The sequence below is a fragment of the Batrachochytrium dendrobatidis genome, assembly GCF_000203795.2.
Source record: "Batrachochytrium dendrobatidis JAM81 unplaced genomic scaffold BATDEscaffold_6, whole genome shotgun sequence".
In the NCBI taxonomy this organism is placed as follows: domain Eukaryota; kingdom Fungi; phylum Chytridiomycota; class Chytridiomycetes; order Rhizophydiales; genus Batrachochytrium; species Batrachochytrium dendrobatidis.
In genome coordinates this window covers 1,409,174-1,434,109 of record NW_006281104.1, presented here as the reverse complement: position 1 = coordinate 1,434,109, position 24,936 = coordinate 1,409,174, and the positions used below count along the sequence as shown (strand labels likewise).

At 39.8% G+C, this 24,936-nt stretch overlaps 10 protein-coding genes across 10 annotated transcripts; 5 read left to right on the top strand and 5 right to left on the bottom strand.

The window, feature by feature from the left end:
• Window positions 1-129: 129 nt before the first annotated feature.
• BATDEDRAFT_11509 (stearoyl-CoA 9-desaturase) lies at window positions 130-1,577 on the bottom strand (the record flags this gene model as incomplete). Its single annotated transcript, XM_006678799.1, has 2 exons — window positions 130-1,157; window positions 1,439-1,577. Coding segments are annotated over 2 exons (1,167 nt in total), but the record flags the coding sequence as incomplete, so codon positions are not given.
• Window positions 1,578-2,674: 1,097 nt separating this feature from the next.
• Window positions 2,675-3,898, top strand: BATDEDRAFT_88698 (uncharacterized protein). The gene is made up of 4 exons (XM_006679259.1): window positions 2,675-2,881; window positions 2,970-3,058; window positions 3,140-3,557; window positions 3,691-3,898. Exons 1-3 carry the CDS (start codon window positions 2,711-2,713, stop codon window positions 3,144-3,146), a joined length of 267 nt encoding a protein of 88 aa, XP_006679322.1. The 5' UTR covers window positions 2,675-2,710; the 3' UTR covers window positions 3,147-3,557; window positions 3,691-3,898.
• A 443-nt stretch (window positions 3,899-4,341) lies between these two features.
• On the top strand, window positions 4,342-5,684 carry BATDEDRAFT_11481 (UDP-glucose:hexose-1-phosphate uridylyltransferase; the record flags this gene model as incomplete). The annotated part of the gene is made up of 5 exons (XM_006678796.1): window positions 4,342-4,459; window positions 4,527-4,587; window positions 4,641-5,016; window positions 5,054-5,502; window positions 5,561-5,684. The coding sequence occupies 5 exons, from the start codon at window positions 4,342-4,344 to the stop codon at window positions 5,682-5,684; spliced, it is 1,128 nt and encodes a 375-aa protein (XP_006678859.1).
• Window positions 5,683-7,803, bottom strand: BATDEDRAFT_33264 (uncharacterized protein). Its single transcript, XM_006679024.1, has 6 exons — window positions 7,655-7,803; window positions 7,468-7,578; window positions 7,236-7,384; window positions 6,946-7,174; window positions 6,560-6,882; window positions 5,683-6,440 (listed from the first exon to the last, which is right to left on the bottom strand). Exons 1-6 carry the CDS (start codon window positions 7,764-7,766, stop codon window positions 6,120-6,122), a joined length of 1,245 nt encoding a protein of 414 aa, XP_006679087.1. The 5' UTR covers window positions 7,767-7,803; the 3' UTR covers window positions 5,683-6,119.
• A 1,517-nt stretch (window positions 7,804-9,320) lies between these two features.
• BATDEDRAFT_89002 (uncharacterized protein) lies at window positions 9,321-12,153 on the bottom strand (the record flags this gene model as incomplete). Its single annotated transcript, XM_006679171.1, has 3 exons — window positions 9,321-9,905; window positions 9,983-10,142; window positions 10,220-12,153. 3 exons carry the CDS (start codon window positions 12,151-12,153, stop codon window positions 9,321-9,323), a joined length of 2,679 nt encoding a protein of 892 aa, XP_006679234.1.
• A 566-nt stretch (window positions 12,154-12,719) lies between these two features.
• Window positions 12,720-16,514, top strand: BATDEDRAFT_88695 (uncharacterized protein; the record flags this gene model as incomplete). The annotated part of the gene is made up of 2 exons (XM_006679258.1): window positions 12,720-16,015; window positions 16,106-16,514. The coding sequence occupies 2 exons, from the start codon at window positions 12,720-12,722 to the stop codon at window positions 16,512-16,514; spliced, it is 3,705 nt and encodes a 1,234-aa protein (XP_006679321.1).
• A 1,459-nt stretch (window positions 16,515-17,973) lies between these two features.
• Window positions 17,974-18,392, bottom strand: BATDEDRAFT_6388 (uncharacterized protein; the record flags this gene model as incomplete). The annotated part of the gene is made up of 2 exons (XM_006678767.1): window positions 17,974-18,059; window positions 18,125-18,392. Coding segments are annotated over 2 exons (354 nt in total), but the record flags the coding sequence as incomplete, so codon positions are not given.
• Window positions 18,393-19,864: 1,472 nt separating this feature from the next.
• On the top strand, window positions 19,865-21,185 carry BATDEDRAFT_88711 (uncharacterized protein; the record flags this gene model as incomplete). The annotated part of the gene is made up of 6 exons (XM_006679257.1): window positions 19,865-20,038; window positions 20,095-20,463; window positions 20,624-20,773; window positions 20,853-20,905; window positions 20,966-21,017; window positions 21,087-21,185. The coding sequence occupies 6 exons, from the start codon at window positions 19,865-19,867 to the stop codon at window positions 21,183-21,185; spliced, it is 897 nt and encodes a 298-aa protein (XP_006679320.1).
• Window positions 21,186-21,508: 323 nt separating this feature from the next.
• BATDEDRAFT_88712 (uncharacterized protein) lies at window positions 21,509-22,661 on the top strand (the record flags this gene model as incomplete). Its single annotated transcript, XM_006679256.1, has 2 exons — window positions 21,509-22,021; window positions 22,104-22,661. 2 exons carry the CDS (start codon window positions 21,509-21,511, stop codon window positions 22,659-22,661), a joined length of 1,071 nt encoding a protein of 356 aa, XP_006679319.1.
• Window positions 22,662-23,231: 570 nt separating this feature from the next.
• BATDEDRAFT_25223 (uncharacterized protein) lies at window positions 23,232-24,743 on the bottom strand (the record flags this gene model as incomplete). The annotated part of the gene is made up of 4 exons (XM_006678999.1): window positions 23,232-23,262; window positions 23,343-23,532; window positions 23,613-24,465; window positions 24,558-24,743. The coding sequence occupies 4 exons, from the start codon at window positions 24,741-24,743 to the stop codon at window positions 23,232-23,234; spliced, it is 1,260 nt and encodes a 419-aa protein (XP_006679062.1).
• Between the last annotated feature and the right edge of the window lie 193 nt (window positions 24,744-24,936).

Below are 24,936 nucleotides of genomic sequence, written 5' to 3'. Positions count from 1 at the left end.
AAAAAGTATGTTATTCAATAAACTATGAGCCAGTGATTGAAATCATGTGTAAAATACCAGTTAATGAAGTGAGTTTTATTGGATTTGAATTTGGATTTGGATTTGGATGGTTTAGGGAGTTTTGAAAGTTTACTCTTCTTTGGCAACGAATTGTAATGGAACGTTACCATCCAAGATGGCTATACGCATCATGGATGCCAGATTCCGTGCAGCATTGTGGTGATCATAAACACCACCATTAAAGCTGGTACTGACGTCTTTTCCTATACTGGCTTTTAGGAATCCGCGACCTCCTGGATGCTGGTCCATAAAATGCTCAACGTCATACACATTACCATCAATGACAATAAGCGACCGATGTTGTTCTGTACACATACGCTGGAATGTAGCAAATGTATATCGTGGAAGATCCTCGTCCTTGGGACCCCACAAAAGCTTAGCTCTTTTGCGATCAATGACTTTTTGAGCCATGGTGAGTTTTCCCTTTTCGATTTCGTTGGTAGTAAAAGTATGAAGTCCATAAGTCAGACCTGTCAACGAGGCAAGGTAGATGATCCATTTGGATGGGTCGTATTGGAACAAACCCAATGCGTTACGGTAGTCAGATGGGAATTCGTGATGGAAGTTGTGGTAGCCTTCACCAAAAGTAATCAATGCAGTGAAGAAATGGTCTCTTGGACTATGACGATCATCAAATGTAGTTTCTCCAGCCCAGTGTGCAAGAGAATTGACACAGAACGTGGCATGGTGCACAAACACCAACCTGGCAATACCAGCAAAGAAATATCCGCCCATATAGTCGCCCCAAAAAATTCCAGGGATGACGGTTGGGAGAATGACCGACATAAGCAGCACCAAAGGGACGTAGTACTTGTGTTGCCACATGACTACAGGGTCAGAATTCAAATCACTGATATCGACACGGCCAACGGTCGAGTAATCTGTTTTAACAAGCAGCCATCCAAGATGTGACCAAAATATACCCTTGCGAGCATTGTATGGGTCTTTGGATGTGTCAGTATATCTGTGATGGGCACGATGACCTCGAGACCACCATCTGATGGAACCCTCGACAGCACCAGCACCAGCCAAGGCAAGAACAATCTGATAAGGAACAGTTGCCTCATAAGATCTATGCGACCAATATCTATGATAGCCTAAAACATCAGAATGTTAATATCACCGCACTGCTCAAAGGAAACTGTCAATATCTGGTACAATTAATTCACCGCATCAATCGAAAGCAAAAAGCATCGAATTTGACGGGTTGGACAATAAAATTGTAATGTACAATCTTGGTTGAATCATAAACTAGACTGCTTATATCACGACTGTAACTCTCCAAACTCAACAGGACTCCATGAGGGTCCAGTAAAAAGGGCTGAGTGGTCACTAGACCCAACTCGTCAAATGACACAAGAGCTTAGCAAAGACTTACCAACAGTAATGCCGAAACCAGTCAGCAAATACCAAAAGAGTGCAAACATCATAGTGTTGAACTGCATAGGAACATATATGAATGCACCAATACTGATCAAGGGAGTTGTAGTAAGAAGAATAAGATGCACCCAGTTGACTTCTTTGAGTGTAAGGTCAAGTCCTGGAATGGTAATGTCACCAAAAAAATGTCCTTTTGCTAGTCGTGTACTGCCACTATCCAATAGTAATTATATAAAATATGAGTCTATAGAGTATTGTATGAAAAAAAACAACTTGAACATACCCATGAGCAGATCGAGTAGTGGCAACCGTCATTTGTGGATATGAAGTTGGTGATGCGATGGAAAGAAACAACTGCGATAAGTTAATGAAAGGGTCGACGCCTTCTTTTATATTCAAACACTCGCACGGACAATCTTTTGTTCCGCACCCACTAATGAATTCAAAAATTAAAAGTCAGATTGACAATGTGTTGGATTCTTGTTGGCTAGTCTGTTGAATATTACCGCCATATTCACGTAAATGGGCCACTGTTTTACAGTAACGGCCTTTTTGCTGCGAATTAGTGGTTAAATATTTATTGCGCTTTCAACTACAAACGGACTGCTTTTTCAATAGATATTCTCGGTTTTGATATCTGGAATCGCACACCATACAAAGTCATTTATCAAATTATCAGCAGGGTTTAGGAATCAATAGCATAAAATTATACCTTGCGACATTATTGTGTGTTGAACAGTCGGCAGATTAGCTTATATGTGAATCTGTAGTCTTGCAAAATAGTGTACTGTCTAGAATCAAATGAGCATTTGGAATGCTCATTCAATATTGCTGTTCAGAAACCCCTGAAATATCAAAGCATTTACAGTTTGCTTGATCAATCTCCAGATACAGTGTTTGTCATATGATTACAGTTATAGCTTTAAACTGACTGTTTTACTTTAGAATAGTCATGCATTATACAGTCGATAATCTATTACAATTACAGATATTGACTGTTCAAACTCTTGTATTCTAATCCCAACATTCGCGTTCCAGTCCAACATAACTTGTGAATACAACAATTTAAATGCTAATCAACTAAACAGCTTAAAATACAATACTGTTCAGTAAATTCAAGAGTCATGTCACTTTATTACACAATGAACTACAAGTGTTTTATTCTATGCGAATGTAATCATCCATTCACTTGTCAATACAATTTTATTGTTTAAATTCCATTCCAAAAACTCGGCTTTTTTTCTTTATTGCAGCAACTTTAACATATTCAATGATACGATCTACTTCGAGAGCATTTAGAGCCGCTCCTGCATTCTCATGCTTTGGTCGTTCTGCTAAACCTTCAAACACATCGTACTTTACTGCTGGAGCATCCTCCACCTTTGGTACACTGCCTTCATCGCTTCCTGTGTATGCTGCTCCATCCACTCTTTCCACATTGGTATGTCATGCTTGTCACTGACGGAATTGTCAGTGTGCATGCTCTAGTTTGCTACCGATCATTAATACTGCAAGAATCTACTTTATAGTCTCCACCCTTATCGTCTGCAAGAACACTATCTACCATGACCTGCAGAGGTGCATTCAGTTTCACTTTGTGTTGGATCGATGATGATACGTAAGTCGTTTTGTTTTGTTTTATCTATTCCCTTGCATCAATCTACTTGAGCTATATGCATAATCCAACTCATTATTCCAGTATATAATTCCCTCTTGATTCCTGGCTTGTCATGCTCCTATTTTTACTATTCATTGTCATCTTCATAGCTCATAACCATCCTATTGCCATTCGTGCTTCATCTACTTTATCCACATTCTTTTCAAATGGTAAATTCAACAAACCTAAACCTGATCATTTATTTCCTAGTTCCTAACTGAGCAACATCAACCCAATCTTGATTGTCATTTTCTCGCCTCTACATTCTGCAATCTTGTTCCACTTACCGTTTGGTGTATCCTTGTTTTAATGTCGTTTCCTTTTCCCATATCCAAATTGATCTCCCCTTATCCCACAATATTTTATGCTGCTTTATTCATCAATCTCGACGCGGATTTCCTGGTCGACAATGGCTCTGCTATCTCGTATTTTGATTGTATCTCACCCATACACACAGCAGGTATGCCAACTCTTTCTGATTTCCAAATGTCATTTGTATTTAAAACGTTATTCCCCATCCTATATGATTAAGCTCATTCCTTTTTATTTACACTTGACGTTTTGCATGTGGGTACTATTCCTCACTTTACAAGTTAGATAGTGATCGCTAGTGCCTAAACTCCGTTATTCTAATCACTTGCTGAATTTTCTTTTTCTTTCGTGCATTTTGCTTCAATATAACTCATCTCACTGTCGATTTGGACTGGGTGTGTTGGCGGCGTAGTATGTAACAATGATTAATACATGTGCGAGTTTTTATTTCTTGATTAAAGAATTGCCTAGTTTTCAAATCCGAATCCACTGCTATTTATATTTGGTTAACATGAATTCAGTACATATCCGAAAGCAACTACTGCTCATCAAATGAGTCGAGTTCATGTTCAATCACCTTGCATTCTAAACCTATTCATTTCAGTTGAACCAGTACATTCTTTAAAATACAACTCCAACAAAACGCGTTAGTTGAATCAACATACCATTATAACCCAACATGGACGAGTAAGGTTTATTGATGTTGATGGGTAGAGTTGAATAGTTTGGTTGGTAGAATGGGTTACAAATAGATTAGTTTTGATGGATTGTGGATTATTTTTTCAAGACAGATGTGTGTCATGCAACCACTCGAAAGCACAAGATTGTGGACAAGTGTTTGCCATGAGTCCTTTTTATTGACAATTCAAGATAATCCATATCTAACCCTAAACACCCTCATTCAGCCTATTGTCAAGAAACAGTTTTTAGACATGAGTGGTAGTCATACTGATGATGTGGATTACTCGGACTGTTCACATCGACGCTTTAATCCACTCAATGGCTCATGGGTATTGTGCTCACCCCATAGAGCCAAACGTCCATGGCTAGGTAAACCCATTGATAAACAGTCCATCATGTCATGTTATCTGACCCTCTACCATACCATCAACAACAGGACACATTGAAACGCAATCAACACTAGATATACCATCCTATCAACCAGATTGTAATTTATGGTAAGCAAGACTTGAACATCTAACCTTGACCCTAAACTAATTGGTTTCAATAGTCCAAATAACCGACGAGTTAATGGACAAGTCAATCCAGATTACTCTGCAATCATGGTATTTGATAATGATTTCCCTGCAATCCAACGTGAAGCTCAAGAATTGAACTATACGATGAGTACGGATTTATTTCAGATTCAACCCGTTGCTGGTTATGCTAGAGTGTTGTGTTTTTCACCCAACCATAACCTTACTCTTGCTGAAATGGATGTCGAGTCGATTGGTGTCGTGATTGATGCATGGGTGATGGAAACTGATCGGATGGTTCAAACAGGACATGTCAAACATGTTCAGATATTTGAAAATAAAGGGGATACTATGGGTTGTTCTAATCCACATCCACATTGTCAGGCAAGTCATTCATTCCATTCAACATTCGTTTATTTTGAATTAACGTGGACTGTTGAATGCATAGATATGGGGTACTGATTATATTCCTAATGAGCCTAGTAAAGAATTGGCTTGTATGAAAGCGTATCAAATTAAACATGCTTCGTGTTTGTTGTGCGATTATATTCATTCGGAAATAGCTTCATGTCCTACTTTGGGTAGCAGGGTTGTGTTTCAGACTGATTACTTTGTTTGCTTGGTTCCATTTTGGGCCGTGTGGCCTTTTGAAACGTTGATTGTTGCTACCCATCACGTTGGTCAGTTGAGTGATCTGGATCAGCATGTTCGTGCTGATCTTGCCAAAATGATCAAAGCATTGACATGCAAGTACGATAACCTGTTTCAAGTATCGTTTCCCTACTCTATGGGTGTGCATCAATCGCCCTTTGGTGAGGCAGATTGTACCATGCATTTACATTTGCATTTTTATCCACCATTACTACGCAGTGCTAGTGTGCGCAAGTTCCTTGTCGGGTAAGATAAAACTGTTATCAACTGCATGTCAACATTGATACTCATGGGTTAGATTTAGGTTTGAAATGTTGGCCGAGGCTCAACGAGATCTGACCCCCGAAACCGCTGCTGCAAAGCTCCGTGATTGTCCAACACAACACTATCAATCAAAAATAACCATGTCCAATACAAGCTTAGAATAAACCTATTGAAAGTTTGAAAATTTATTGCCAACCTATAGTCACAGATTCAACCTCCATCACAATGAAATAGAACGAGCACTTTGGAGTCCTAATAAGTCGGACTGGCAAACCTCAGCATTGACCCAAGCCCATCAAAACCCAATGAAATCAACTGCATATTCAAGCATTCCATACTCTGCATCTTGTCATATCAACACATTAAAAAATTAAACTCGAATAGTACAAAACCCCTAGCCATTCTCACTCTTACAAGTGTGGACTCGCCGGATAAAAGAAATTTGTCTAATCGAGTCAGTCTAAAAATATGTGGATAATGAAAAGCAAGAAATGCAAACAAGTGGAAGAAGAGGTGTCTACAGACACCACAGCGATAACCAAAAGTGGATCAAGACGTAACCAGAGACGTACTACAGAGATTGTAATCTAGCCCAATATTCAATTGGGACGACCTGAAAAAGGTCCGGCGGGTTTATATGCGCGAGCAGAATTCTGCATTTGTGGGTCAGATTTAGTAGGGTCTGATCCAGCTGGTGGTCGTTGACTAGAGGTCATTGGAGCAGTAGACTCTGGCATTTGACCATGTGTTTGGGTAGTCGTAGGACGGGTTGACATGCCGCCTTGAACAGTAGAACGGGGCATACGCCAGCCCTCACCCGCGCCGTCTTTTTCACCTTCTGGAGTAGCTGCAGCATCATGCTCTGGATTTGGCTGTTCTTCACGAGCAGCACCGCTAGCACCGCCTTCCTTTGCCTCCTGCTATAAAAACAAAGCATGATTAAAATGAAACGATGCATACCAAACCAAATTAAACTCGACAAGTTAGTAAACCATTCAAATGATAGGCAAACCAAAGCACTTGGCCAAACCCAACATACCTGATACTTGACAACAGTCCAATCAAAAACATAGTCATAGTGAAACATTTCACGAACAAATAGATCGCGAAACAGCTTGCGCAAGTAGCTATAATCAGGTTTATCATCAAATCTTAAAGTGCGTGTATAGTTGAGATACACGGCAAACTCTGGTGGGAATCCCTTGCAGAGCAACTCAGTAGGAGTCGTCATTTTCTTCTCCATGATACGATCGTACTTTTGTTTTTTGGTAGCAGCCTTGAGTCCCTGCCACGGAAGAGAGCTGCGAAGGAAATACATGAGTACATAACCAAGAGATTCGAGATCATCTCGGCGAGATTGTTCTAGTACAAACAAAACAAATCAGCACAAAAACACAGAGTGAAATATTAAAACCCAAGACCTACCAACTCCCAAATGAGTATTGATACTAGCATAACGAGCAGTTCCAGTAAGGTTCTTGTTCTCTTTATATGGAATGTGAAGATGAGTACGTGGATCACGATACTTTTTAGCCAGACCAAAATCAATAACATTGACTTGATTGCCACGTTTTCCAAGACCCATTAAAAAGTTGTCAGGCTTAATATCACGATGCAAAAAGTTTTTGGCATGGATAAACTCGATTCTAGAAATCTGTGATAAAGTATGATTAAAATAGAAATATCCATCGCAAATCAAATAGCAAAAGCCATACCAACTGATCGGCAAGAAGTAAAACTGTCTTTAAACTAAACTTTCGGCCACAAAAATTGAACAAATCCTCGAGAGAAGGTCCAAGAAGATCAACCACCATGCAATTGTAATCGAGTTCAACACCAAACCAGCGAACAAAGGGAATTCCGACTATATTCCACAAAACCATTGCATTAGATCATTCATAAATCAGTAACGCCATAGCATTAAATAAACAAGTCTAGAATTCCTACCTCCTCCAGCAAGACTTTTGTAAACACGTGCCTCATATTCAAGTTGAGGATGTCTTGCACGAACATTTTCAAGCTTCACAGCAACTTCTTCTTGTGTAACCACATTTGTTCCTGAATCAAATACAACCAGTCAGCCAAACACATGAATAAAAAGTAACAAAAGTCAAAATAGTCATTGGTATCCTACCTAAATATATATCACCAAAACTACCACTACCAATTTTACGACCAAGTCTGTATTTCCCACCGACACGAGTATGAGCAAGGGGGTGCAAACCAAGATTATTTGGGATATTCATGGTATGGACGTGCGTTTAAAAAGAAAAATCAATTGCTATTAAAACAGAAACAAGTGTTAGTGCTTAACCATTTTCAAATTCTAAAGCATTTAAAATTAGAGGTATGTCATTGACTCTTTGGTATGAAGCAGTATAAGATGCTTTAGTACTTTAGTAACTGGTCCAGTGCACTACAACCGTATTCATGTAAAATGAACACTAAATAAGGGTGTCTGTAAAATAAACTGCCAACCCTCACCGAATTTACTAGACACTGTCCCTGAACTGGTCGAGTTTAATGGTATTGTTTGTGGTGACCAGTACGAAACAACAATTATCACTAAAACGTGCAATCTCTGTTCTCTTGAACTAGAACACAAACGTATGAGATTAGACTACAACAAAGTAGGGTTTTACAGAGTTGTATTGACAGCAGTCGAGTCCAATATCTGAATCTGATGATCGTACAGTGTATGGCTATGCCAAAAATGAAGGGATGGTTTGATTATGAGCATCATATGATGGTCGTTGTGTTTCAAAGAATTGACAACATCTATCGAGGTAGTCAATGTCTAGTAGGAATACGCAACAAATATTCAACCAGTCTAACCCAAAACAGAATGGACAATCATTGCAAGATATGCAAGTGATCCATTTTACGTGAATACGGCTGTAAATGCATTTTTAGCCAGGACGATCATTTAGTAGAGAATGCATGGATAGGAATAAAGTCGAAAAGAACAAGATAGCAACAAGACTAGCTATATTGGTTCATTGCCAATAAAGGCAAACAAGGGAGAAAATGATCCAACCGTGGCTGGCAAGAATGGTAGAAGCAAGGTAATAGAAAGATAGGACAACAGCACAGTAGCCAACATGCAGCGACCGTAAAGTTGTTACAGCAGCAGTCAATATAGCAGAAACATTACAATAGAATGTGGACATGGAGTAGCAGCTACTTCCAAATGATATGCGTTGACAACCCCACAGTTGCTGACCATTGAATAGTCCATCAATGGATTTCAAGCGACAAACATGATTTCCTTATTAAGATATTCTTGATAGCAAGCAGTGAGCAATCAATCCGACTGCTGTACACAGACAAGTGATTTATCACATTGCTAGCAGCGAGACAGTCTCAAGGATGAGCCAAGTCTCACTTGTTTTGATTCTAGCCAAGACGGTTTGCAGTCTTACGACAACCCACACTATGGACCATCAGTACTGCTTCTCAGACACAACATGATGAAATACAGTTATATATCAAACAATGGTTGACTAGCAGCAACGACCCTACCTTCGACCAGCCTCAGCAGAGTATTCAGCACGAAAGCAAACAGAATGAGGCACTATTGACGTGAGACATTGTCTCACACGTGACTCTTCTCAGTTTTGATTGCGCGTAGATCAAACTCGAGTATCGTCACCGCCGTATTCACGTAAATGGAATACTTTTGCAGTGAATGTCTCTTGAAAATAAACAATGTTTGAATACTCGCTGCGTTTCAACTGAAATCTCAGTTATTTCCAACTCAAAGTAAACATGACTTTTCTACGATTAGAATTGCATGTTTATTATAGTAAAGTTGAAACAAGTCCAATCTTGGGGACAATAGCTATACTTTTGAGATTCTCTACTCGATCTCGAGTCATCTCTGCATTTAGCTTGGTTAAAATAATATCTTCGTCTGTTGTCCACCAGCCATTGTGCGTCAAATATTTATCCTGTGCCTCATTTAGTACTATTTCAGAAGGAAACATAATCTTTTCTCTACTTATGAGTTGGCGGATCGTTTCAAACGGGAGATGGGCAATAATATCTGATCTGGGAATCATAACACATTCAACCACGTCTGTTGATACAATAGTGTATAGATTGATGGGTGGTTGCAATAGTAGCCATGGCGAAAGTTTTTCAAGTTTCTCTGCAAATTCAACGGACGATGGAATCCTACTATCCATATTACCAGAAACACTTTCTGATAAAACTAAAGGCTTGCAGACTGTCGGGTTGAATATTTGCTCAAGTTGCAATTGATTCATCTGATTTTTACCAAGTTGTGGAAAGTAGTCACCGCTATAAAGCTCACCCACATTCTCCATCTCATAAACCATTTCATCAACTTCAGTTTCAAGCTTCTGACCACGATATGCTTGCAACTAAACAAGATTAAACTATTGTTATTCTCGTTAAAAGACGCGAGTATTTTCAAAGATCTGACTTGGGTTTACAATACCACATATTTATGCTTGAACTCGGTTGATAGTGCTGTGCGTGTTTTCACAAATGGAACTTGATACTTGATCTTACATTTTCCCTTGAGAATAAAAAATAGGTTGCTACTAATATCTCCCGCTAAACTAATATCTGAATTGGCAAGAAATTTTCGTAAAACACTAGTTCAATACCAACAGGCAGTTTTAAAACGTCAATATCTATTCAAATCAACATTGTCCAAATTAAAAGTGTATACCATTTAAAGCCGATCTGGCCAAGTATTGGTCTAGGCACTTTGGATAGTAGCGGTACAGCAGCCAACACGTTGACTTCATACGACTCGATGCTTTTTGCTTCTTTCATTGCTTGTATCCAGTCTGATTTATCAATCGCCATCACTTCGCTCAATACAGTGCATGTCACAGAATTCAACCTTGGTCCCGTTTGATTAGTAAATTCTCCAAATGACATTCCAGCAGTAAATGACATCATACCGCCTTGCTGTTTGAGATACATTGATTTGGAGGACATATCTTGATGTTGTCGACATTCACCCAAAAGCACAATATACATGGTAGATGTCGTATGACCTTTAGAAATAATTCTAGTTGATTTTGAATGACGTTCAAACCGAGATTTTGAAAAAAGAAGCATACGAATTGAAGTTGAAAGTTTTGAAAAGCATGGAATTGCACCAAGTAGCGTATCCAACGTGTCTATATCTTGTTCTTTGCGAATACCAGCATGCATTTGAAGAATACGATGGATTTGCATAGCCGCAATAATTTGCTTTGGTGAATCATGCGGTTTCATATTTTGCCTCGGATCTAATTCAGGCTGAGTATCTGGTTTATATGGAATGCTTGGAATTATTGTAGCAACGGCCTCGGGTTTACTACTTTTGAATTTTTGCTGATGTCTTTGCACTAGAGTAGAAAAATCAGCCGATTTTAACTGATCCAGTGCACTACGAATTGCATATTTCCATAAAAAGCACGCAGGTGATATATCTGATGGTAGATAAATTTCACTTTTCAGTATAGATAGATTCCGTCTAGTAAATATTGGATTCACAATAGTTCCATTTAAACTAAAAGATTGATCATCCTTTTTAAGCTGATTAACTGTTGTCTGATCCAATGTGACTGATGCAGAGTAATAATCAGATTGGATTAAAGATTGTCGAGTCATTAAATCCGATATAGATTCTGCAGCCGACATAATGCTTGAATTTTCGGTTGTATTGCTTGACATATCATTCTCATTGACTTCTTGTTCGTGTAAAAGACTTTCTTTTGATATGTTTGTTTCTTGATCTGGTTTGCATGATTCCCGACGTGTTCGAGATTTGTGAAATGAAATGTTGATGGATTGAGAGTTGGTTGAATCAAGCAGGGAATTGTTTAAATTTGATGGATTAGTGCGTTTACTTTGATTCAAAGTACTTGATTGTTGGCAATCATGTTTATTCGTTGACTGGGATGAATTGGAATGCTGTAGAGCCTTTTCGTCCACCGAATTCAAGGTTTCAGATCTATAGCCTGTTTTTTTATAAACATGTTTATGATGATGGGAATGGTGTCGCTTGCGAATATCAGGCTGATTCAAAACGTCCTTATTTTCTGTTACTGCTTCATGCAATATCTTTTCTCCACTTGATAGTGGTTCGCTACGAGTTCGATCATGCAATCTGGTGCATAGTCTCCCCCTATTAGATGATTGAATTCCAGGCAAAATTAAATCTCGATTGGTTCCACATTCTGTCAAATATCCAAACGAAGCATCTCCATTTAAAATGCTTGTCATGTCTTTTTGACGTAAAATCGAGCCTACACCTTGCTGCCAATACTTGTGATTGCTTTCAATCACTGCACCACCAATACGGCGATACTGAGGGTTGTGTGTGACACGTGTTGGATGAGAGGAGTAAGCTGTGCTTTTTGGAGTAATGTGTACCAAACCACGATACGCATCTACAAGATGCTTGACTGTGGAACTATCAACATTTGGTAACTGATGGATCTGATCAAGGACAGCAAGATTATTGGCTATTGTAGTACAGTGATTAGAGTTTTTATAGTGATGGTTTGAAGTGACAAGGGTTGAGTTTTGGTGAGTAGATATGCCAGAATCGGATTGAATATGATGCGGCGTAATAGCAGGTAGTTTTGTCACATTCGAGCGTTGCATTTTTATCGACTAAAGTTGGTTGTAGCACCGCGTCAATGTAAACCAAAACTGCCCTCAGGTGCTTGATTCGGACATTTCTCGAATTGCAGTTGCATTTGTGTAAAATGGAGCATTAATAAGGGCATTTGCAGGACAAGCTGCCAGCCTCCACTAGATTTACTAGACGACATGTGCTCTTTAAACTTTTTTAAATGGATTGATCTTTCTCGTTGTGATTGGCATGAAAACAACAGTTGCAATCTTGGTTTCTTGAACTAGAACACGAACGTATGAGATTAAAATACAAAGATTTGTATAAACTTGACAATAGTCAAACCCAGTATCTGGATTTGAATGGGTTTAATGATTGTAAAATATATAGCTATTCCAAACGTGAAGAAAGAGATAATTTGACTGTACATCATATGAATGTTGTGTTGATTCAATTGAGAATATCTGAAGCAGTCAATTTATATCAAGAAAGCGCAATAAATATCCAACCATTTTTATCCCCAACGAGGCAGTGACTGCAAGATACAGAAAAGTGGTCCATTTTATGAATACGGCTGCCAATCTACACCATAGTCATGTCTGACTTCTCGCTACTATCTAATCTGACGGACTCGGAAAACTCTAAAAAACTTCCAGTTCACAACACTGTTTTTCAATTCAAAGAAAGGATACTTACTCCCATTACAAATACCTGTCAGTCGGAAACTCTGGTTTCTACTGGATTTGACAGCAATATACAATCACCCAAACTGCATATTCTATCCACTACCATTATGGGCACAGATGATGATTCTAAACAATGTCATCTTTCTTTTGGTCAAAACTCTATTCCTGCTCCAACATCAGTGGATTCTCCTGTGCTGGTCGCGGACAATCATTTAGAATCTGTTGTCGATCTGGTGCATCATTCACCAGTAAATTCTACTATCCATACAGCATCATATCCAATTACATCAGAAACTGATTTGACAAGTATACCTACCGCTCGAATGTCGAAAAGAACCATTTCAAAACAACAGCCTTCCCTTGCTTGTATGGCCACTCCATCCGATATCTTTGTTAAAGATTTATCCAAACCCATCAAACAAAAACGATCCATTAGACCGTCAGATCCCACAACTGGCCAGAAACAACGAGCAACTCTCATTCAGCTAACACCTAAAGACATGTTTAATTATCCCAAAAATATTAGATCCACAACTTCTAACCCCATTGCTAATACATCTTTTGATATCGCCAGTGGGAGTACTGATTCAATCGCCATTGATCATTCGTTTCAGTTTCCAGACAGCTTGTGGTCGGGTACAACCCTCAAGGAACAAAAATGGATCGAAGAACAGGCTCGTTTTCGTCAGCAGCAATTGGACACTCAAAAACTAGCAGCAGGGTTTTTTACTGGCAAAGCTGCTCATCCATTCTTTGCATCAAAATCAAAGTCCAATCCCGTGTCTAAAAAGGTCGACAAGACTGTTGTAACGATAGACCCAAAAGTAGACAGATCGAGCAACAATGAAACCAAGACTTTGAACCATAGCAATGATTCTACAGAGATAAATGGAAAGCTGTCTACTACAGTCTTTGACAATACTACGTCGCTTGCCATGTTTAATCGTGTTGGTCGTCAAGATTCGCCGACTAAACCATCTCATTCTGAAGACAAATTATTTTCTGCAGATGCACCATGGCCAACTCATCAGCTCGTACATGTTGGATACACTTATCCGCCCAACTCTGTGACTAGCAAGGTTGCTAGTCCATCACAGCGCGCTCAATCCCCTTTGATTTCAGCAAATTTTGTATCCAATCAAGACGAGTTGGATTGGTTTAGACAATCGTATGCTGCGATTGCTTTATATACAACTTCCGACACCCATCACAAAAACCAATCTAATCCAGTTTATATCTCCCACACAGAGGCTATCGCACAACTGATTGATAAATACAATTTGTCCAAAGATAAAAACACTCAAACTCACTTGCCGCCTTTTCAAACGGGTGCACTACAACATTTACTCAACACCATCATGTCAACTTCAAACACATCCCATCCACCTTCCATTACGATGGACTGGACACACAAGTATCAGCCCACCTCTACTTGTGAAATGTTGGGTGAATGGAATGTAGATGTTGGTAAACAGATTGTGGAGTGGTTATGGCAGTGGAAACGTCGATCTGGACTACTCACTGGATCAGATCCACTTTGCATGTCTGTCGCGACAATCAAGCGACCTCGGGAACTAAACCAAATAGGAGCAATTGAAAAACGGAAACGGTCTGATGATAAATGGGACAAGGGTATTCCTACCATGGTTCAAACCGCACCAGGATTATTCCAGCTTGATTTTTCGTGCAATGATGATAGAGCGGACAGTCGTGATTTTATGGAGGATATTATTGTTGATGATGATTTGGACAGCCTATACTATGATACTGAAACGGCGAAAAAACAGCGTCATACCAAACTCGGTGCTAAAGCCAAGTCTACCGGGAAAAAATCTAGTCGAAAAGCGTCCTTGTTCAAACTGATTGTAGGTCCAACTGGGTGTGGAAAATCGGCTTTGGTTTATGCAGCTGCTAAAGAATGTGGATATCTGGTTGTTGAAATGAATGGAAGTCAGCGACGAACGGGAAAAGATCTAGTTGGTATTCTAGGCGAAGCTAGTTTAACTCGAGGTATGAGAGGGAATAGTGGTGCCTGTTTTGAAGAAAATATGGCTAGTCTGATGACTAGATTGAATAGCGATGATAATGACAGTACTTATACGGTGGATACAAAAAGTCGCAACGGAAAAGTAGCACCAAAGACTAGCCAAGCAAAATCAATGGGTGATGCAGCCCGCGCTCTTTTTTCTCGACGCTCCAAATCTCGGCCATCTGAATGCATTTCTACTGTTTCAGCAACTGTACCCTCGGACGCGATTGCTATAAGCGATAACACCGTTGCTAATTCATCCACCGCCAACCCCATAGATTTAAAACACATTAAACTGGGTGACAATACATCCACTACTGCACCATTACCTTTGACAAAGGATCAAGCTGGCACACTTTTATTGATTGAAGATGTTGACATTCTTTTGGAAGAGGATCGAGGTTTTTGGACAGGAGTCGCAACTTTGATTGAAACTTCTCGCACGCCTATTATTCTCACTTGTACATCCAATCCATTCACTTTAAATAACCCAACTATTCCATCTATGCTTCTTCCGCTACTCACAGATGCATTTGAGGTGTTAGAACTTCGTAATCCAGAATGGGAAATCGTTCAACCTTATTTACACGCCATGGGTGTATGTGAACATGTTGTTGTTCATGAAAGTGAAATTGAACGTATTTGTAAAGGCATCAACGGTGGTTTACGTCAGTTTATATCCACATTTCAAGCATGGTACCAAATTCCAACATCACCTACTCAATGTGTAGTAATGACTTTACCGCCTATTGTTTCAAACAATGCTTTGCATTTGGTTGTTGACACTGTTGTAACACAATCAGACAGAGTGCAGCATGTCAAGGATGTGATGGCACACGCAGATCGATTGGATCTTATCAGTCAGCGCGATCTTCTTGCACCAAGCGATTGGCATACATTCATGTTTTCTTCACCTGAAACATGGTTAACCTCTCCTTGGTGTGAGAAAGATACCACACAGCAGGTTATACCTACCCATCATTTACTTCAACGCCCGCCGTTTACAACTGTCGGAAACTCGTGGCATTCGCGTGGATTTACTGGGATCTATGGTTATGGAACACTTGCTATTGAATCTGTAGTTGAATGCATTAATGATTTATTGCCGTCAATACCAATGGCTGGTCCAACTCTACATTTACCAGATTTTAGTACTTGCTATAAAAAATTGAAATCGTAAGTTGAAAATGAGTCCCAAAACTGATTGAAACCATGCATGATGAATGCGAGTGGAACAAGGGACTCACGCGTTTACTCTATATTTAGGATTGATGGTATGAAAAATGTTGTTGGAGATCTTGCATTTGCTATACGACCTAGAGCCACGTTGGTTTGGGTCGTTCCATATACTATCAAGCTGTGTCAATTGGATACACTTGAATCTTTCAAGACATTTCAATCATTACACATGAAACCTTTGACACCAGGTTTTACTGAGATGGCTACTAAACCTTTTTTGAATGATCCGATTACTCAGTTTGACGATGACAATGATTTCGAGTTTGCAGTGGAAAAAAGAAAACGACGTTCAGCGAGGCTATTTGCGGGAATGTCATCTAATCATATCATTGATTGCTTTAAACGACGATTACAAGGTATTATCACAGAAACTGAAGCCAATGCAATAGCTAAATTATGGGATATACTTTCCAACCATGTAGTCGCGTCTTTATAGTGTTGGGTTAGAGTCAAGAGCACGGATACATGCATGTACTTTTGAATCATTTAGCGTTTACAATAAAAACGCGGCTAGCTTAGTCCTAGGCAATAATTAGAGTTTATTTCAATATCGAATTATCTAGACTTGGTTAAAATACACTCCCAAGAGCCTCAAACCATGCCAACATGTTGATATCGTGTTCAACTACATATCTAAACTCTTCAAAGTTGAGTACATCTCGATCTCCTGCACCAATGGCTTCAAATGTCCGTTCGACCATTTCTTCGATTGCGTCTTGACTCATGGCCTCCATGATTGGAAAGCGCTCTTGTTGGGGTGTGCCTTCTGTTGAAGTAATGGTTTGCACAGAGGTTGAATTCTCGTGAGAAGATTGCGGAAGATGTGCTTGCATGAGTGCTGGAGACACTGTTGTACTATGCAAAGTAGGCGAACCAGTTGAAGAGGTATGCATAGAATGCAAAGCAGGAGAGTGTGCGGAAGTAGCTGATGCTGCGGCAACAGCAGATAGATTGGCTGACATGGGGATAAGTGGACTGGGTACAGAGGTTCCCACCAAAAGTGATCCCGTTGTCAATGCTGTTGGAAGAGGTAGTGCGGTTGAAGGTGAGACATTTGTAGAAGTAGCGTTGGATCCTTCTGCGCTGGAAGAAGCCAGAGCAACTCCAGAGACATTGTTTTGTACATCAAATGATACAGATCGTCGATTCTGATAAGTTCTTTGACGGATCTGTTGAACAGAGTCGCGCGTTGGGACAGGTGCTGTATCAGCATTCACTTCTTCGGTGGTTAAAGAGTTGCGAAGAATGGGCTGACTGGTACGACGCATAATTCCTGTATTGGTAAGCGTAGCAGCAGCAGTGACAGACACTGGAGACTGGTTTGCTACTGGAACGGGAAGTAATACACTGCTGGGAGATTCAGATGTCTCACTAATGGACTGTAACTGAGAATGTTGAGGCAGCAAAGTTGCCAGAGCTGGCGAACTCGATACGGCAGCAGCAACAAGTAAAGATCCATTCGTGGCAGTTATAGCACGATCTACAACAAATCCTAGAATGCTATTTGGTTCTGTAAATTGGGACTCTGTATTGGCCGCAGTCAAGGGTCTTAACAACAGTTGTGCTTGTGGGCTAGTGGGAGACTGAGACTCTTCATCGTACTGCTCTACCGCTTTAGAAAGTTTCGTTCTTCTTGGACCTGCTGCTCGTGGTCGATTTGATCTTCTAATACCATTGGTCATGACCGTATTTTGTCGCGGCCAAAACCCATCATCAGCATCAGAGGCAATGGATTCATTTCCTTGATCATCTTCTTCATCGCTAGACTCTGGACCGCCGCTAGATTGGATGGGTGCAGAAAAAGACGCAGAAACAGGCTTTGCAGCCTGATCATCAAACGATCTCATCATACCTTCCTCCATTGTCTTGACAACATCTCTTACTATTGCCATGGACATGTTAAAGTACGCCTTGAACATACGACGCAACTCATCGCGAGAAACAAATCCATCCCCATCAAGATCATAACCTTGGAATGCATCTATAATTACAAGCCGAAAAGTTAAAATCTAGCCAAGTATCAGGTTTTCAGTAAAAAATACATACAGTGAATTCGCTCGTCCAGATTTCCTTTGCAGAGAATTGATAGTCCACAAACCAGTTCTTTGAATGAGATGATACCATCGCGATCTTGATCGAAAAAGGCAAAGATGCGTTCAGCAATCAGGTTTTTTTCAAAGCCAAGCGGGCCTAAACATTTGAAATAAGTATCCTTGTCTATCCCTCCTTCGGGAGAGTCAATAGTAGATAAGGAACGGTATTGCTCAAACAAAGCTTCCAATTCAATCCCATCAAAATGAGTTTCTTTTTGTAGAGAGATGAAATTCCGTTGGTATTGGTCAGCACTAAACTCAGTACCGGGATAAAACGGGAGAAACAGTGATGATCTAACATTAGCCAATGGAGGAATAGGAATACGAATCTTGACAAATACATGTGTTTTGATATGGACATCCATGGATTCACAAATTTCACAGATATCAAAGTCGACACAGTTTGCACATTTGAATCTGTAGCCACGAACAGGAGAAACCCCACAGTGATTGCAAGTAATAGACCGATGAATGTAGCCTTCTTTGCGAGCCTGATCTTCAGCAATGGAATAAAGGAGTTGAAGAAGATTTTTGGACTCTTGACCAACAATGCCACGAGACTCGGTATTAGATCTTGAAGAGTCGACATTTGAAGTGGTAGAATTCAAAGCAAAATCCTGGCTAGAGTTGACTTCAGGATCCAAGGATGGATCAGAATCCAATACGCTGTGGAATTGTACGGGTGGTAAATGTGACTCGATACTAGCAAGATGCTCAGTGTCAGGATTGGCATTTGCATCAAAATACGGTGCTGTAGTAAGATCCTGATTCAATCCTTGATTAGTAGAAACTACCAAAGCAGGCCTCGAAGAAAGAAAAGCAGACGAGCCTTCACTTCCGTTGCTGTTTCTTCTCGAGGTTGGAGGAGGATTAGGAAGATGACCAGAAGCACTGATGGAATCAGTCGGGTTAGTAAACAGAATAGATGGTGGTAATCTAGGGTCAGCGTTTTCATCCAAAACAGGTAATGAAGGAGCAATTGATAATCTCCTGGTAGAGCTTGATGAATGATGAGGAGGGTCACTGGTCGAAGTAGTGGAAGAAGATAAAGTAGAGCCGGTGGTAGTTGGAGAAGCTTTTGGTTTTTGAGAGGTGTTCTTTGAATTAGCGAGTCTAATAAAGAGAAAGCCAGACAAGACACCAGTAGCAAATATAGCTAAACGAGTAGCAGACCAGAAAGGGGAACTCATCGTAATACGATTAATGTTCAGGCCGAGTTTGTAGCTTGACTTGAAATGGATTTACAGTGTATTCACGTAAAATGAAACACTTGCCAAAGTGATTGCTTGTATTTTGCTTTGGAATGAAAAATGGTTAAATATTCGGTGACTTGCTACAAATTAGCTTACTGATTCCTCAATCGGCATTCTCAATTCAACCAGCGTTCATCATACAAAACTAGATTATAGTTTTAAACTGAAATTTTCCAAATTGGATTCATCCATCCCAGATATTGGGCTTGGCTATTTAGATACTGTCAACTCGTTTTTGTTGCATCCTAGTCTCGGATACGCTCTAGTTCACAAGTGATTATACTGTTGGGAATACAACGATTGCTTTCATGGCATTCGTTAGGAGACTAGCCAACTAAAGAGTCCAAAACACAATGTTTAGTAAATTTAGTCAAGATTACCGTTCCATGAGATTGGCGGTTTCTTATACTTTATCATCCTTATTTAGTGTTTCATTTCGCATGGATACGACTGTGACTTCTGCTTATAAACGAAGTCGAGTAATGAATTATGTCAGGGAACAATCCAAGTTGATTGACGAGAGTATCGATAAACCTATTAGGAAGCCTATCAAGAGTAAACCTATCAAGAAGTCTGCCAAGAGTAAACATATTAGGAATACCAAGAGATTATCTGTGAGTTTACTTTAGATTTTATACTCTTCAACTATTAATGTTAACCAACTCTTTAGATTAAACCTTTATTATATGGCCCACTATCAAAAACCTCACTTGGACTATTCAATAAAGGGGTATACTCTAAACCTCTACTCATCAACACGGCTACTCCCTCTTTAAACTCTCTGAAATCTACTACTCAACTTGATACTCTTCTCCCTGATACTACTGTCAAGTCATCTACTATGCTCAGTCCTTCTCCCATCTTATTTAGTGATCTAGATTCTAATTTTATATCTCCATCTGACATCTCCATCATTTCTGCTCCACAGCAGTCCAAAGCTGAATGGCCAACTATCAATTCCGAGTCCATCAGCTGTACATCAGATTCACCCATCAATACAAGTATCACATCAGATCTGATAAAACCAAGATCCTTCCCTGTAACTCCATGTTTCCAATTCACTCCTCATCGACTGCACTAGGCTGTTTACACTGAACATCATTGAATGATTTTCGTAGCTCATAATAAAAGTCTACATTTGAATTGAAATATCAAAATTGATTCTTTGGCCAACTTTTATCAATATAACCAAACTCTAGTTTCTGATAATGAGCGACGATCAACAATCACAAGTGAATACCGAAGTCGAAGAAAAAGGCCACTATGGTCAGGCCAAGAAAGATATGGAAACTGTCCACAGCTATTTTGAAGAGTCATCTCAACAAGTCGATCAAAATAAGTTGCACAAGGTACTTGCTACTGTTCTTGGTGCTCTTGAATCTAGCTCAATCTATAACCATCCAACTGACACTTGAGTGCGTTCAATAGGCATTGGATTCCATCACTGAATCCAAAAAAGAACTGACAAGCAAAACTGACAAGTAAGTAATGCTCAACATTAATCTCAGCCTGCATGCCAATGTACTGATATAATTTTTTAGAGAACTCGCAATGGAAAAAGTCACTGTTGCCAAGGAGGATCTAGAGTTGATAGTAAGATTCAATGCTTTGTAATGTATAATCCATCCATTGCACTCACTCATCCATGTTGCATCCCACTAGATAAAAGAGTTTGAAATCACCAAGCTGCAGGCTGACAAGGTGCTACGGGAATGTGGTGGAGATGTTATTGCTGCTATGACTAGATTGGTTAATACATAAACAGTTGGCTTTATTTGAATCATCCATGTTTTATGAGAGGCTGCCAATCAATCCATTTATTAGTAGAAAGATAACAGCATAGGAATAAGAGTTTAGCACTTATTTCCGTCTTTTAGCATTCTTGAACAGTTGATCAAGACAGTCTGGAGTTCAACAGGTGCAGATTCAAAGCTACCTGCTACCGATTTCTTTCAAAAACCAAAAAACACTGACAGCAATATCTTGTTAGAAGCTGGTCTAGAATAAGCTCTACATTCGCTTACATCAGACCAACTATGCGATCCTCTAATCTTTTGAACACTGAATCTACCACAACAAAAAGTATGAATGGTAAACGACAGCTTGAAGCTACCGATCCTACTAGCAACAAACGTCGACTCCGGTCTGCCAATCCAGTTCCAATACAAAATATAACCCATTATCCAACTTTTGGAGAAACTTCTGTATTTCACTTGGTATCCACTGTTACTAATGAACAACCTCTTCCCAAAGGCAGATCTAAATTTGAGCAGGTCTTGATTACTTTGGTCGGTCCGACCATGCTGATTGCCTGGAAACAATGGATCGAATCCACTCTTGTACCCTCGTTGCATCAAAAAGCTACTCTGCATCGCAGAGAGTATAACGAAAAATATATGAGAGGTGAAATCTCTTATATCGGTCTGACTATTCCTGAAACTGACAAGATATGCAAGTCATGGCTTCATTCAGTAAATGTCTTTATCGATCAGTCGTTCAACTCTAAAGCCAACAATCTCGAACCCTCGTTAAGTAAAACTACTTTAAAGCAGTTACTTACTTTATCGTTATATTACAGTAACCAATTTGAAATCAAAGTAATTAGTCATACAATAGCTGGATTTGTCATTTCACTTTGGCAGCTAATTGTTGGGTTTGTGATGTATTGTATTTTCATAGTTTGCTGCCACGTATTTCTGGCAGTCACATATTGATGAATGGATGTTGACACATCCCGGTTACGATCTACTGGCTTTGGTGTTTGATGCAGGATTGGTCAACGAGTGGGCAACATGCGATAGTATTTGTGCTCGGCTTACATCCAAAGCTGTTGGTCATCTTATGAAAACGAACCCATCTGTATTCGACTCTATTGTGGCTTCTATTTTGGAACCATGGGCTATCAATCCTGAATATAATCTATGGAAACGCCGTGCTGCAATCGTCACTCTTATTCCTTTGGCAGCCACCAGCTCCAATACTCTACGAGATACCTTGACTCGCATGACAACCTGTGTGGTCAAATCCCCTGAAAGGTTTCTTCAAACAGCTGTAGGATGGAGCATGCGTCAACTCAGTGTCGGTCACAGGGATCATGTGGTCGAATGGGCTCATTCCGTCGGATTTGATTTCATGTCCATGGAAGCTCTTCGTTCCCTTTGTGAAAAACTACCCATTCATATTCGCAAAGAATTAGTCATGAAAATGCGTGCTCATCGTAGTAGTGCAGCAACATAGTAGTATTCTTTTGTCATGCTCCTTCACTGCCGTATTCACGTAAAACAGAGTGCTAAATAGGAATATCTGCAGAATAAACAGCCAATCTTGTGAGATGATTGGTCAGTTTACTGAGCAACATGTGCATTTGGAACTTTTAATTGGTTGATCCTTTTCTTAATGATTGGTATGCAAACAGCAATTGTACCCCAAAACGTGCAATCTTTGCTTTTTTAGAATAGAATATAAGATGAGTTTGACTGAAAACAATCAAACTTAATATCTGATTTCAATGCATGAATTCAGGACAATTTCACTTCAAAACTAGTTCAATTTGTATCATGGACTATGTTATTGAAGAACTAAACAAGTGGTGTAGCTCATTTCTATCAAGAAAGCGCAAGACAATCACTAGAAATATTCCATTTACGTGAATACGGATGTTAAAATGAATGGGTTGCCAATATATATGCTGTGATGATCGTTTATCAAAACAGTTTTTATTTAAACGGAAAAATTAAAAGGGATATATAAAGGCAAACATGCACTGATGCCATGAGGTTTTATTATCCAACCTGGTCTACTCTTGAATCAGCGTCTGGGAGGAAAAATACCGTTTGGACTAAACATATCAAAAATGGCTCGTCTTGGTTAGAATTTTGGAAATACACAGTTGGGAATATATCTGTTTATATGGTTTACCTTTTTGGACTCCATTGCATGCCATTTGTCCCAACAATTTTGGGGAAATCTTCTTGGGCCGAATCACATCCGCAACCAAGAGATAAACCAATCTGGTGGTTGGTGCGATCGTGTACAATGTTGAGAGAGGTAAAGAAAGGACCACCGAGAATGACAGAATCATCGTCGGATCTAAACGCTGCCATTTGGTCTGTTGGAAACAATACAAATAATGCGTGTATGAGCAATGGGAATCATCAAGCATACATTAAAATAAATATGATGGCTTACACCAGTATCCAGGACGGTAAATAAGGTATTGTTGGGGACCGATTGTGACAGAAATGGTAGATCCAGGAGCGCTTCTCATAGCACCACCAGTAGCAATATGGAAAGTAATTGACGGAAGCAAAGCCAAATTAATGGGTCTAGTTGGTGGTGCGGGAGTCCTGGCGGTATTCAATGGAGGAAATCCGCCCAGTCGAATCATAATATCGCGAATAGCATTTATCACATTGCCAGGTAGTTTCAAATCAGTTGTGCACGAGTCGATAATGGACAATCGGCCATTTCTTTGAAATGCACTGGGAAGCCTGACTGGGGTTCCATGGACAGAGATTCCTTTGATATCTACGGAAAACAAACCTTGTTCGGGTGACTTGACCCATACGTTAGGACTTCCATTTTTTCCACAGTTATTCACTGGTTGGGTGTTTCCGAAATCAATTGAACTTTGGCTTTCCTTTTCCCAAGGGCAAGCACGAAACGCAACCTCGTTTTTAGCAAATTGGCCAGCAGCAACCCATGCATCCATTACCGTTGACGGATTAGTTTTGTAAACTGCTGCTGCAGAGTAGGCCAAACCCAATAGTCCTTGAGTGTCTTGTCCATCGATAAATATTGGGTTGGCAGTTTGGCGAATAGCATTGACAATAGGTGCATTATCAGCAGTCGTGTCAGTTCCACTAAGACCTACAAACAAGGAAAGACCATATCCTGTCCATCCAGCTTTTGATGCATACGATCCTGAGATCATTTTTGCATTAGGCTGGCCCATATAGTCCAAAGTCGGACCATTGTAGTTGTTGAGATTTTTCACTGGGATAACCGTGTCCGACGATCCGGTGTCCACCATCACATTAAACTAACACAGTAGATCAAGTAGATCAAAACATAATTCTTGTTCAATCTCAATGTGCTTACTGAATCTTTGACAAGTTCAACACAATAACTTACAGTGCCGTCATCTACATCGAGATTGATCATAAAGCAGGCAGCTTGAGTACTGGTGATGGGAATATTAGCACTTTTAGCTGGGTTGAATACACTGGCAGATCGAGATGAGCGGTAGAGTGGAACACGAACAGCAGTGCTGTTTATTACCAGCATCATCACCAACACGGAAATAGCGTAAAAACCCATTTTTAATTCTTGTTGTTGTTGATACGATCTGTTTGCAATCTTTTATATCTACAAGTTGGATGTATGTAACGCCTCGATTCTGACATGCATTCATGTGATCTATACACTACCCTTAGCCACAATGGTTTCCCCAACTATACACCCTTGATTGGCCATATTAAAATTCGCTCTACACTATTATTGTCTTGAATGC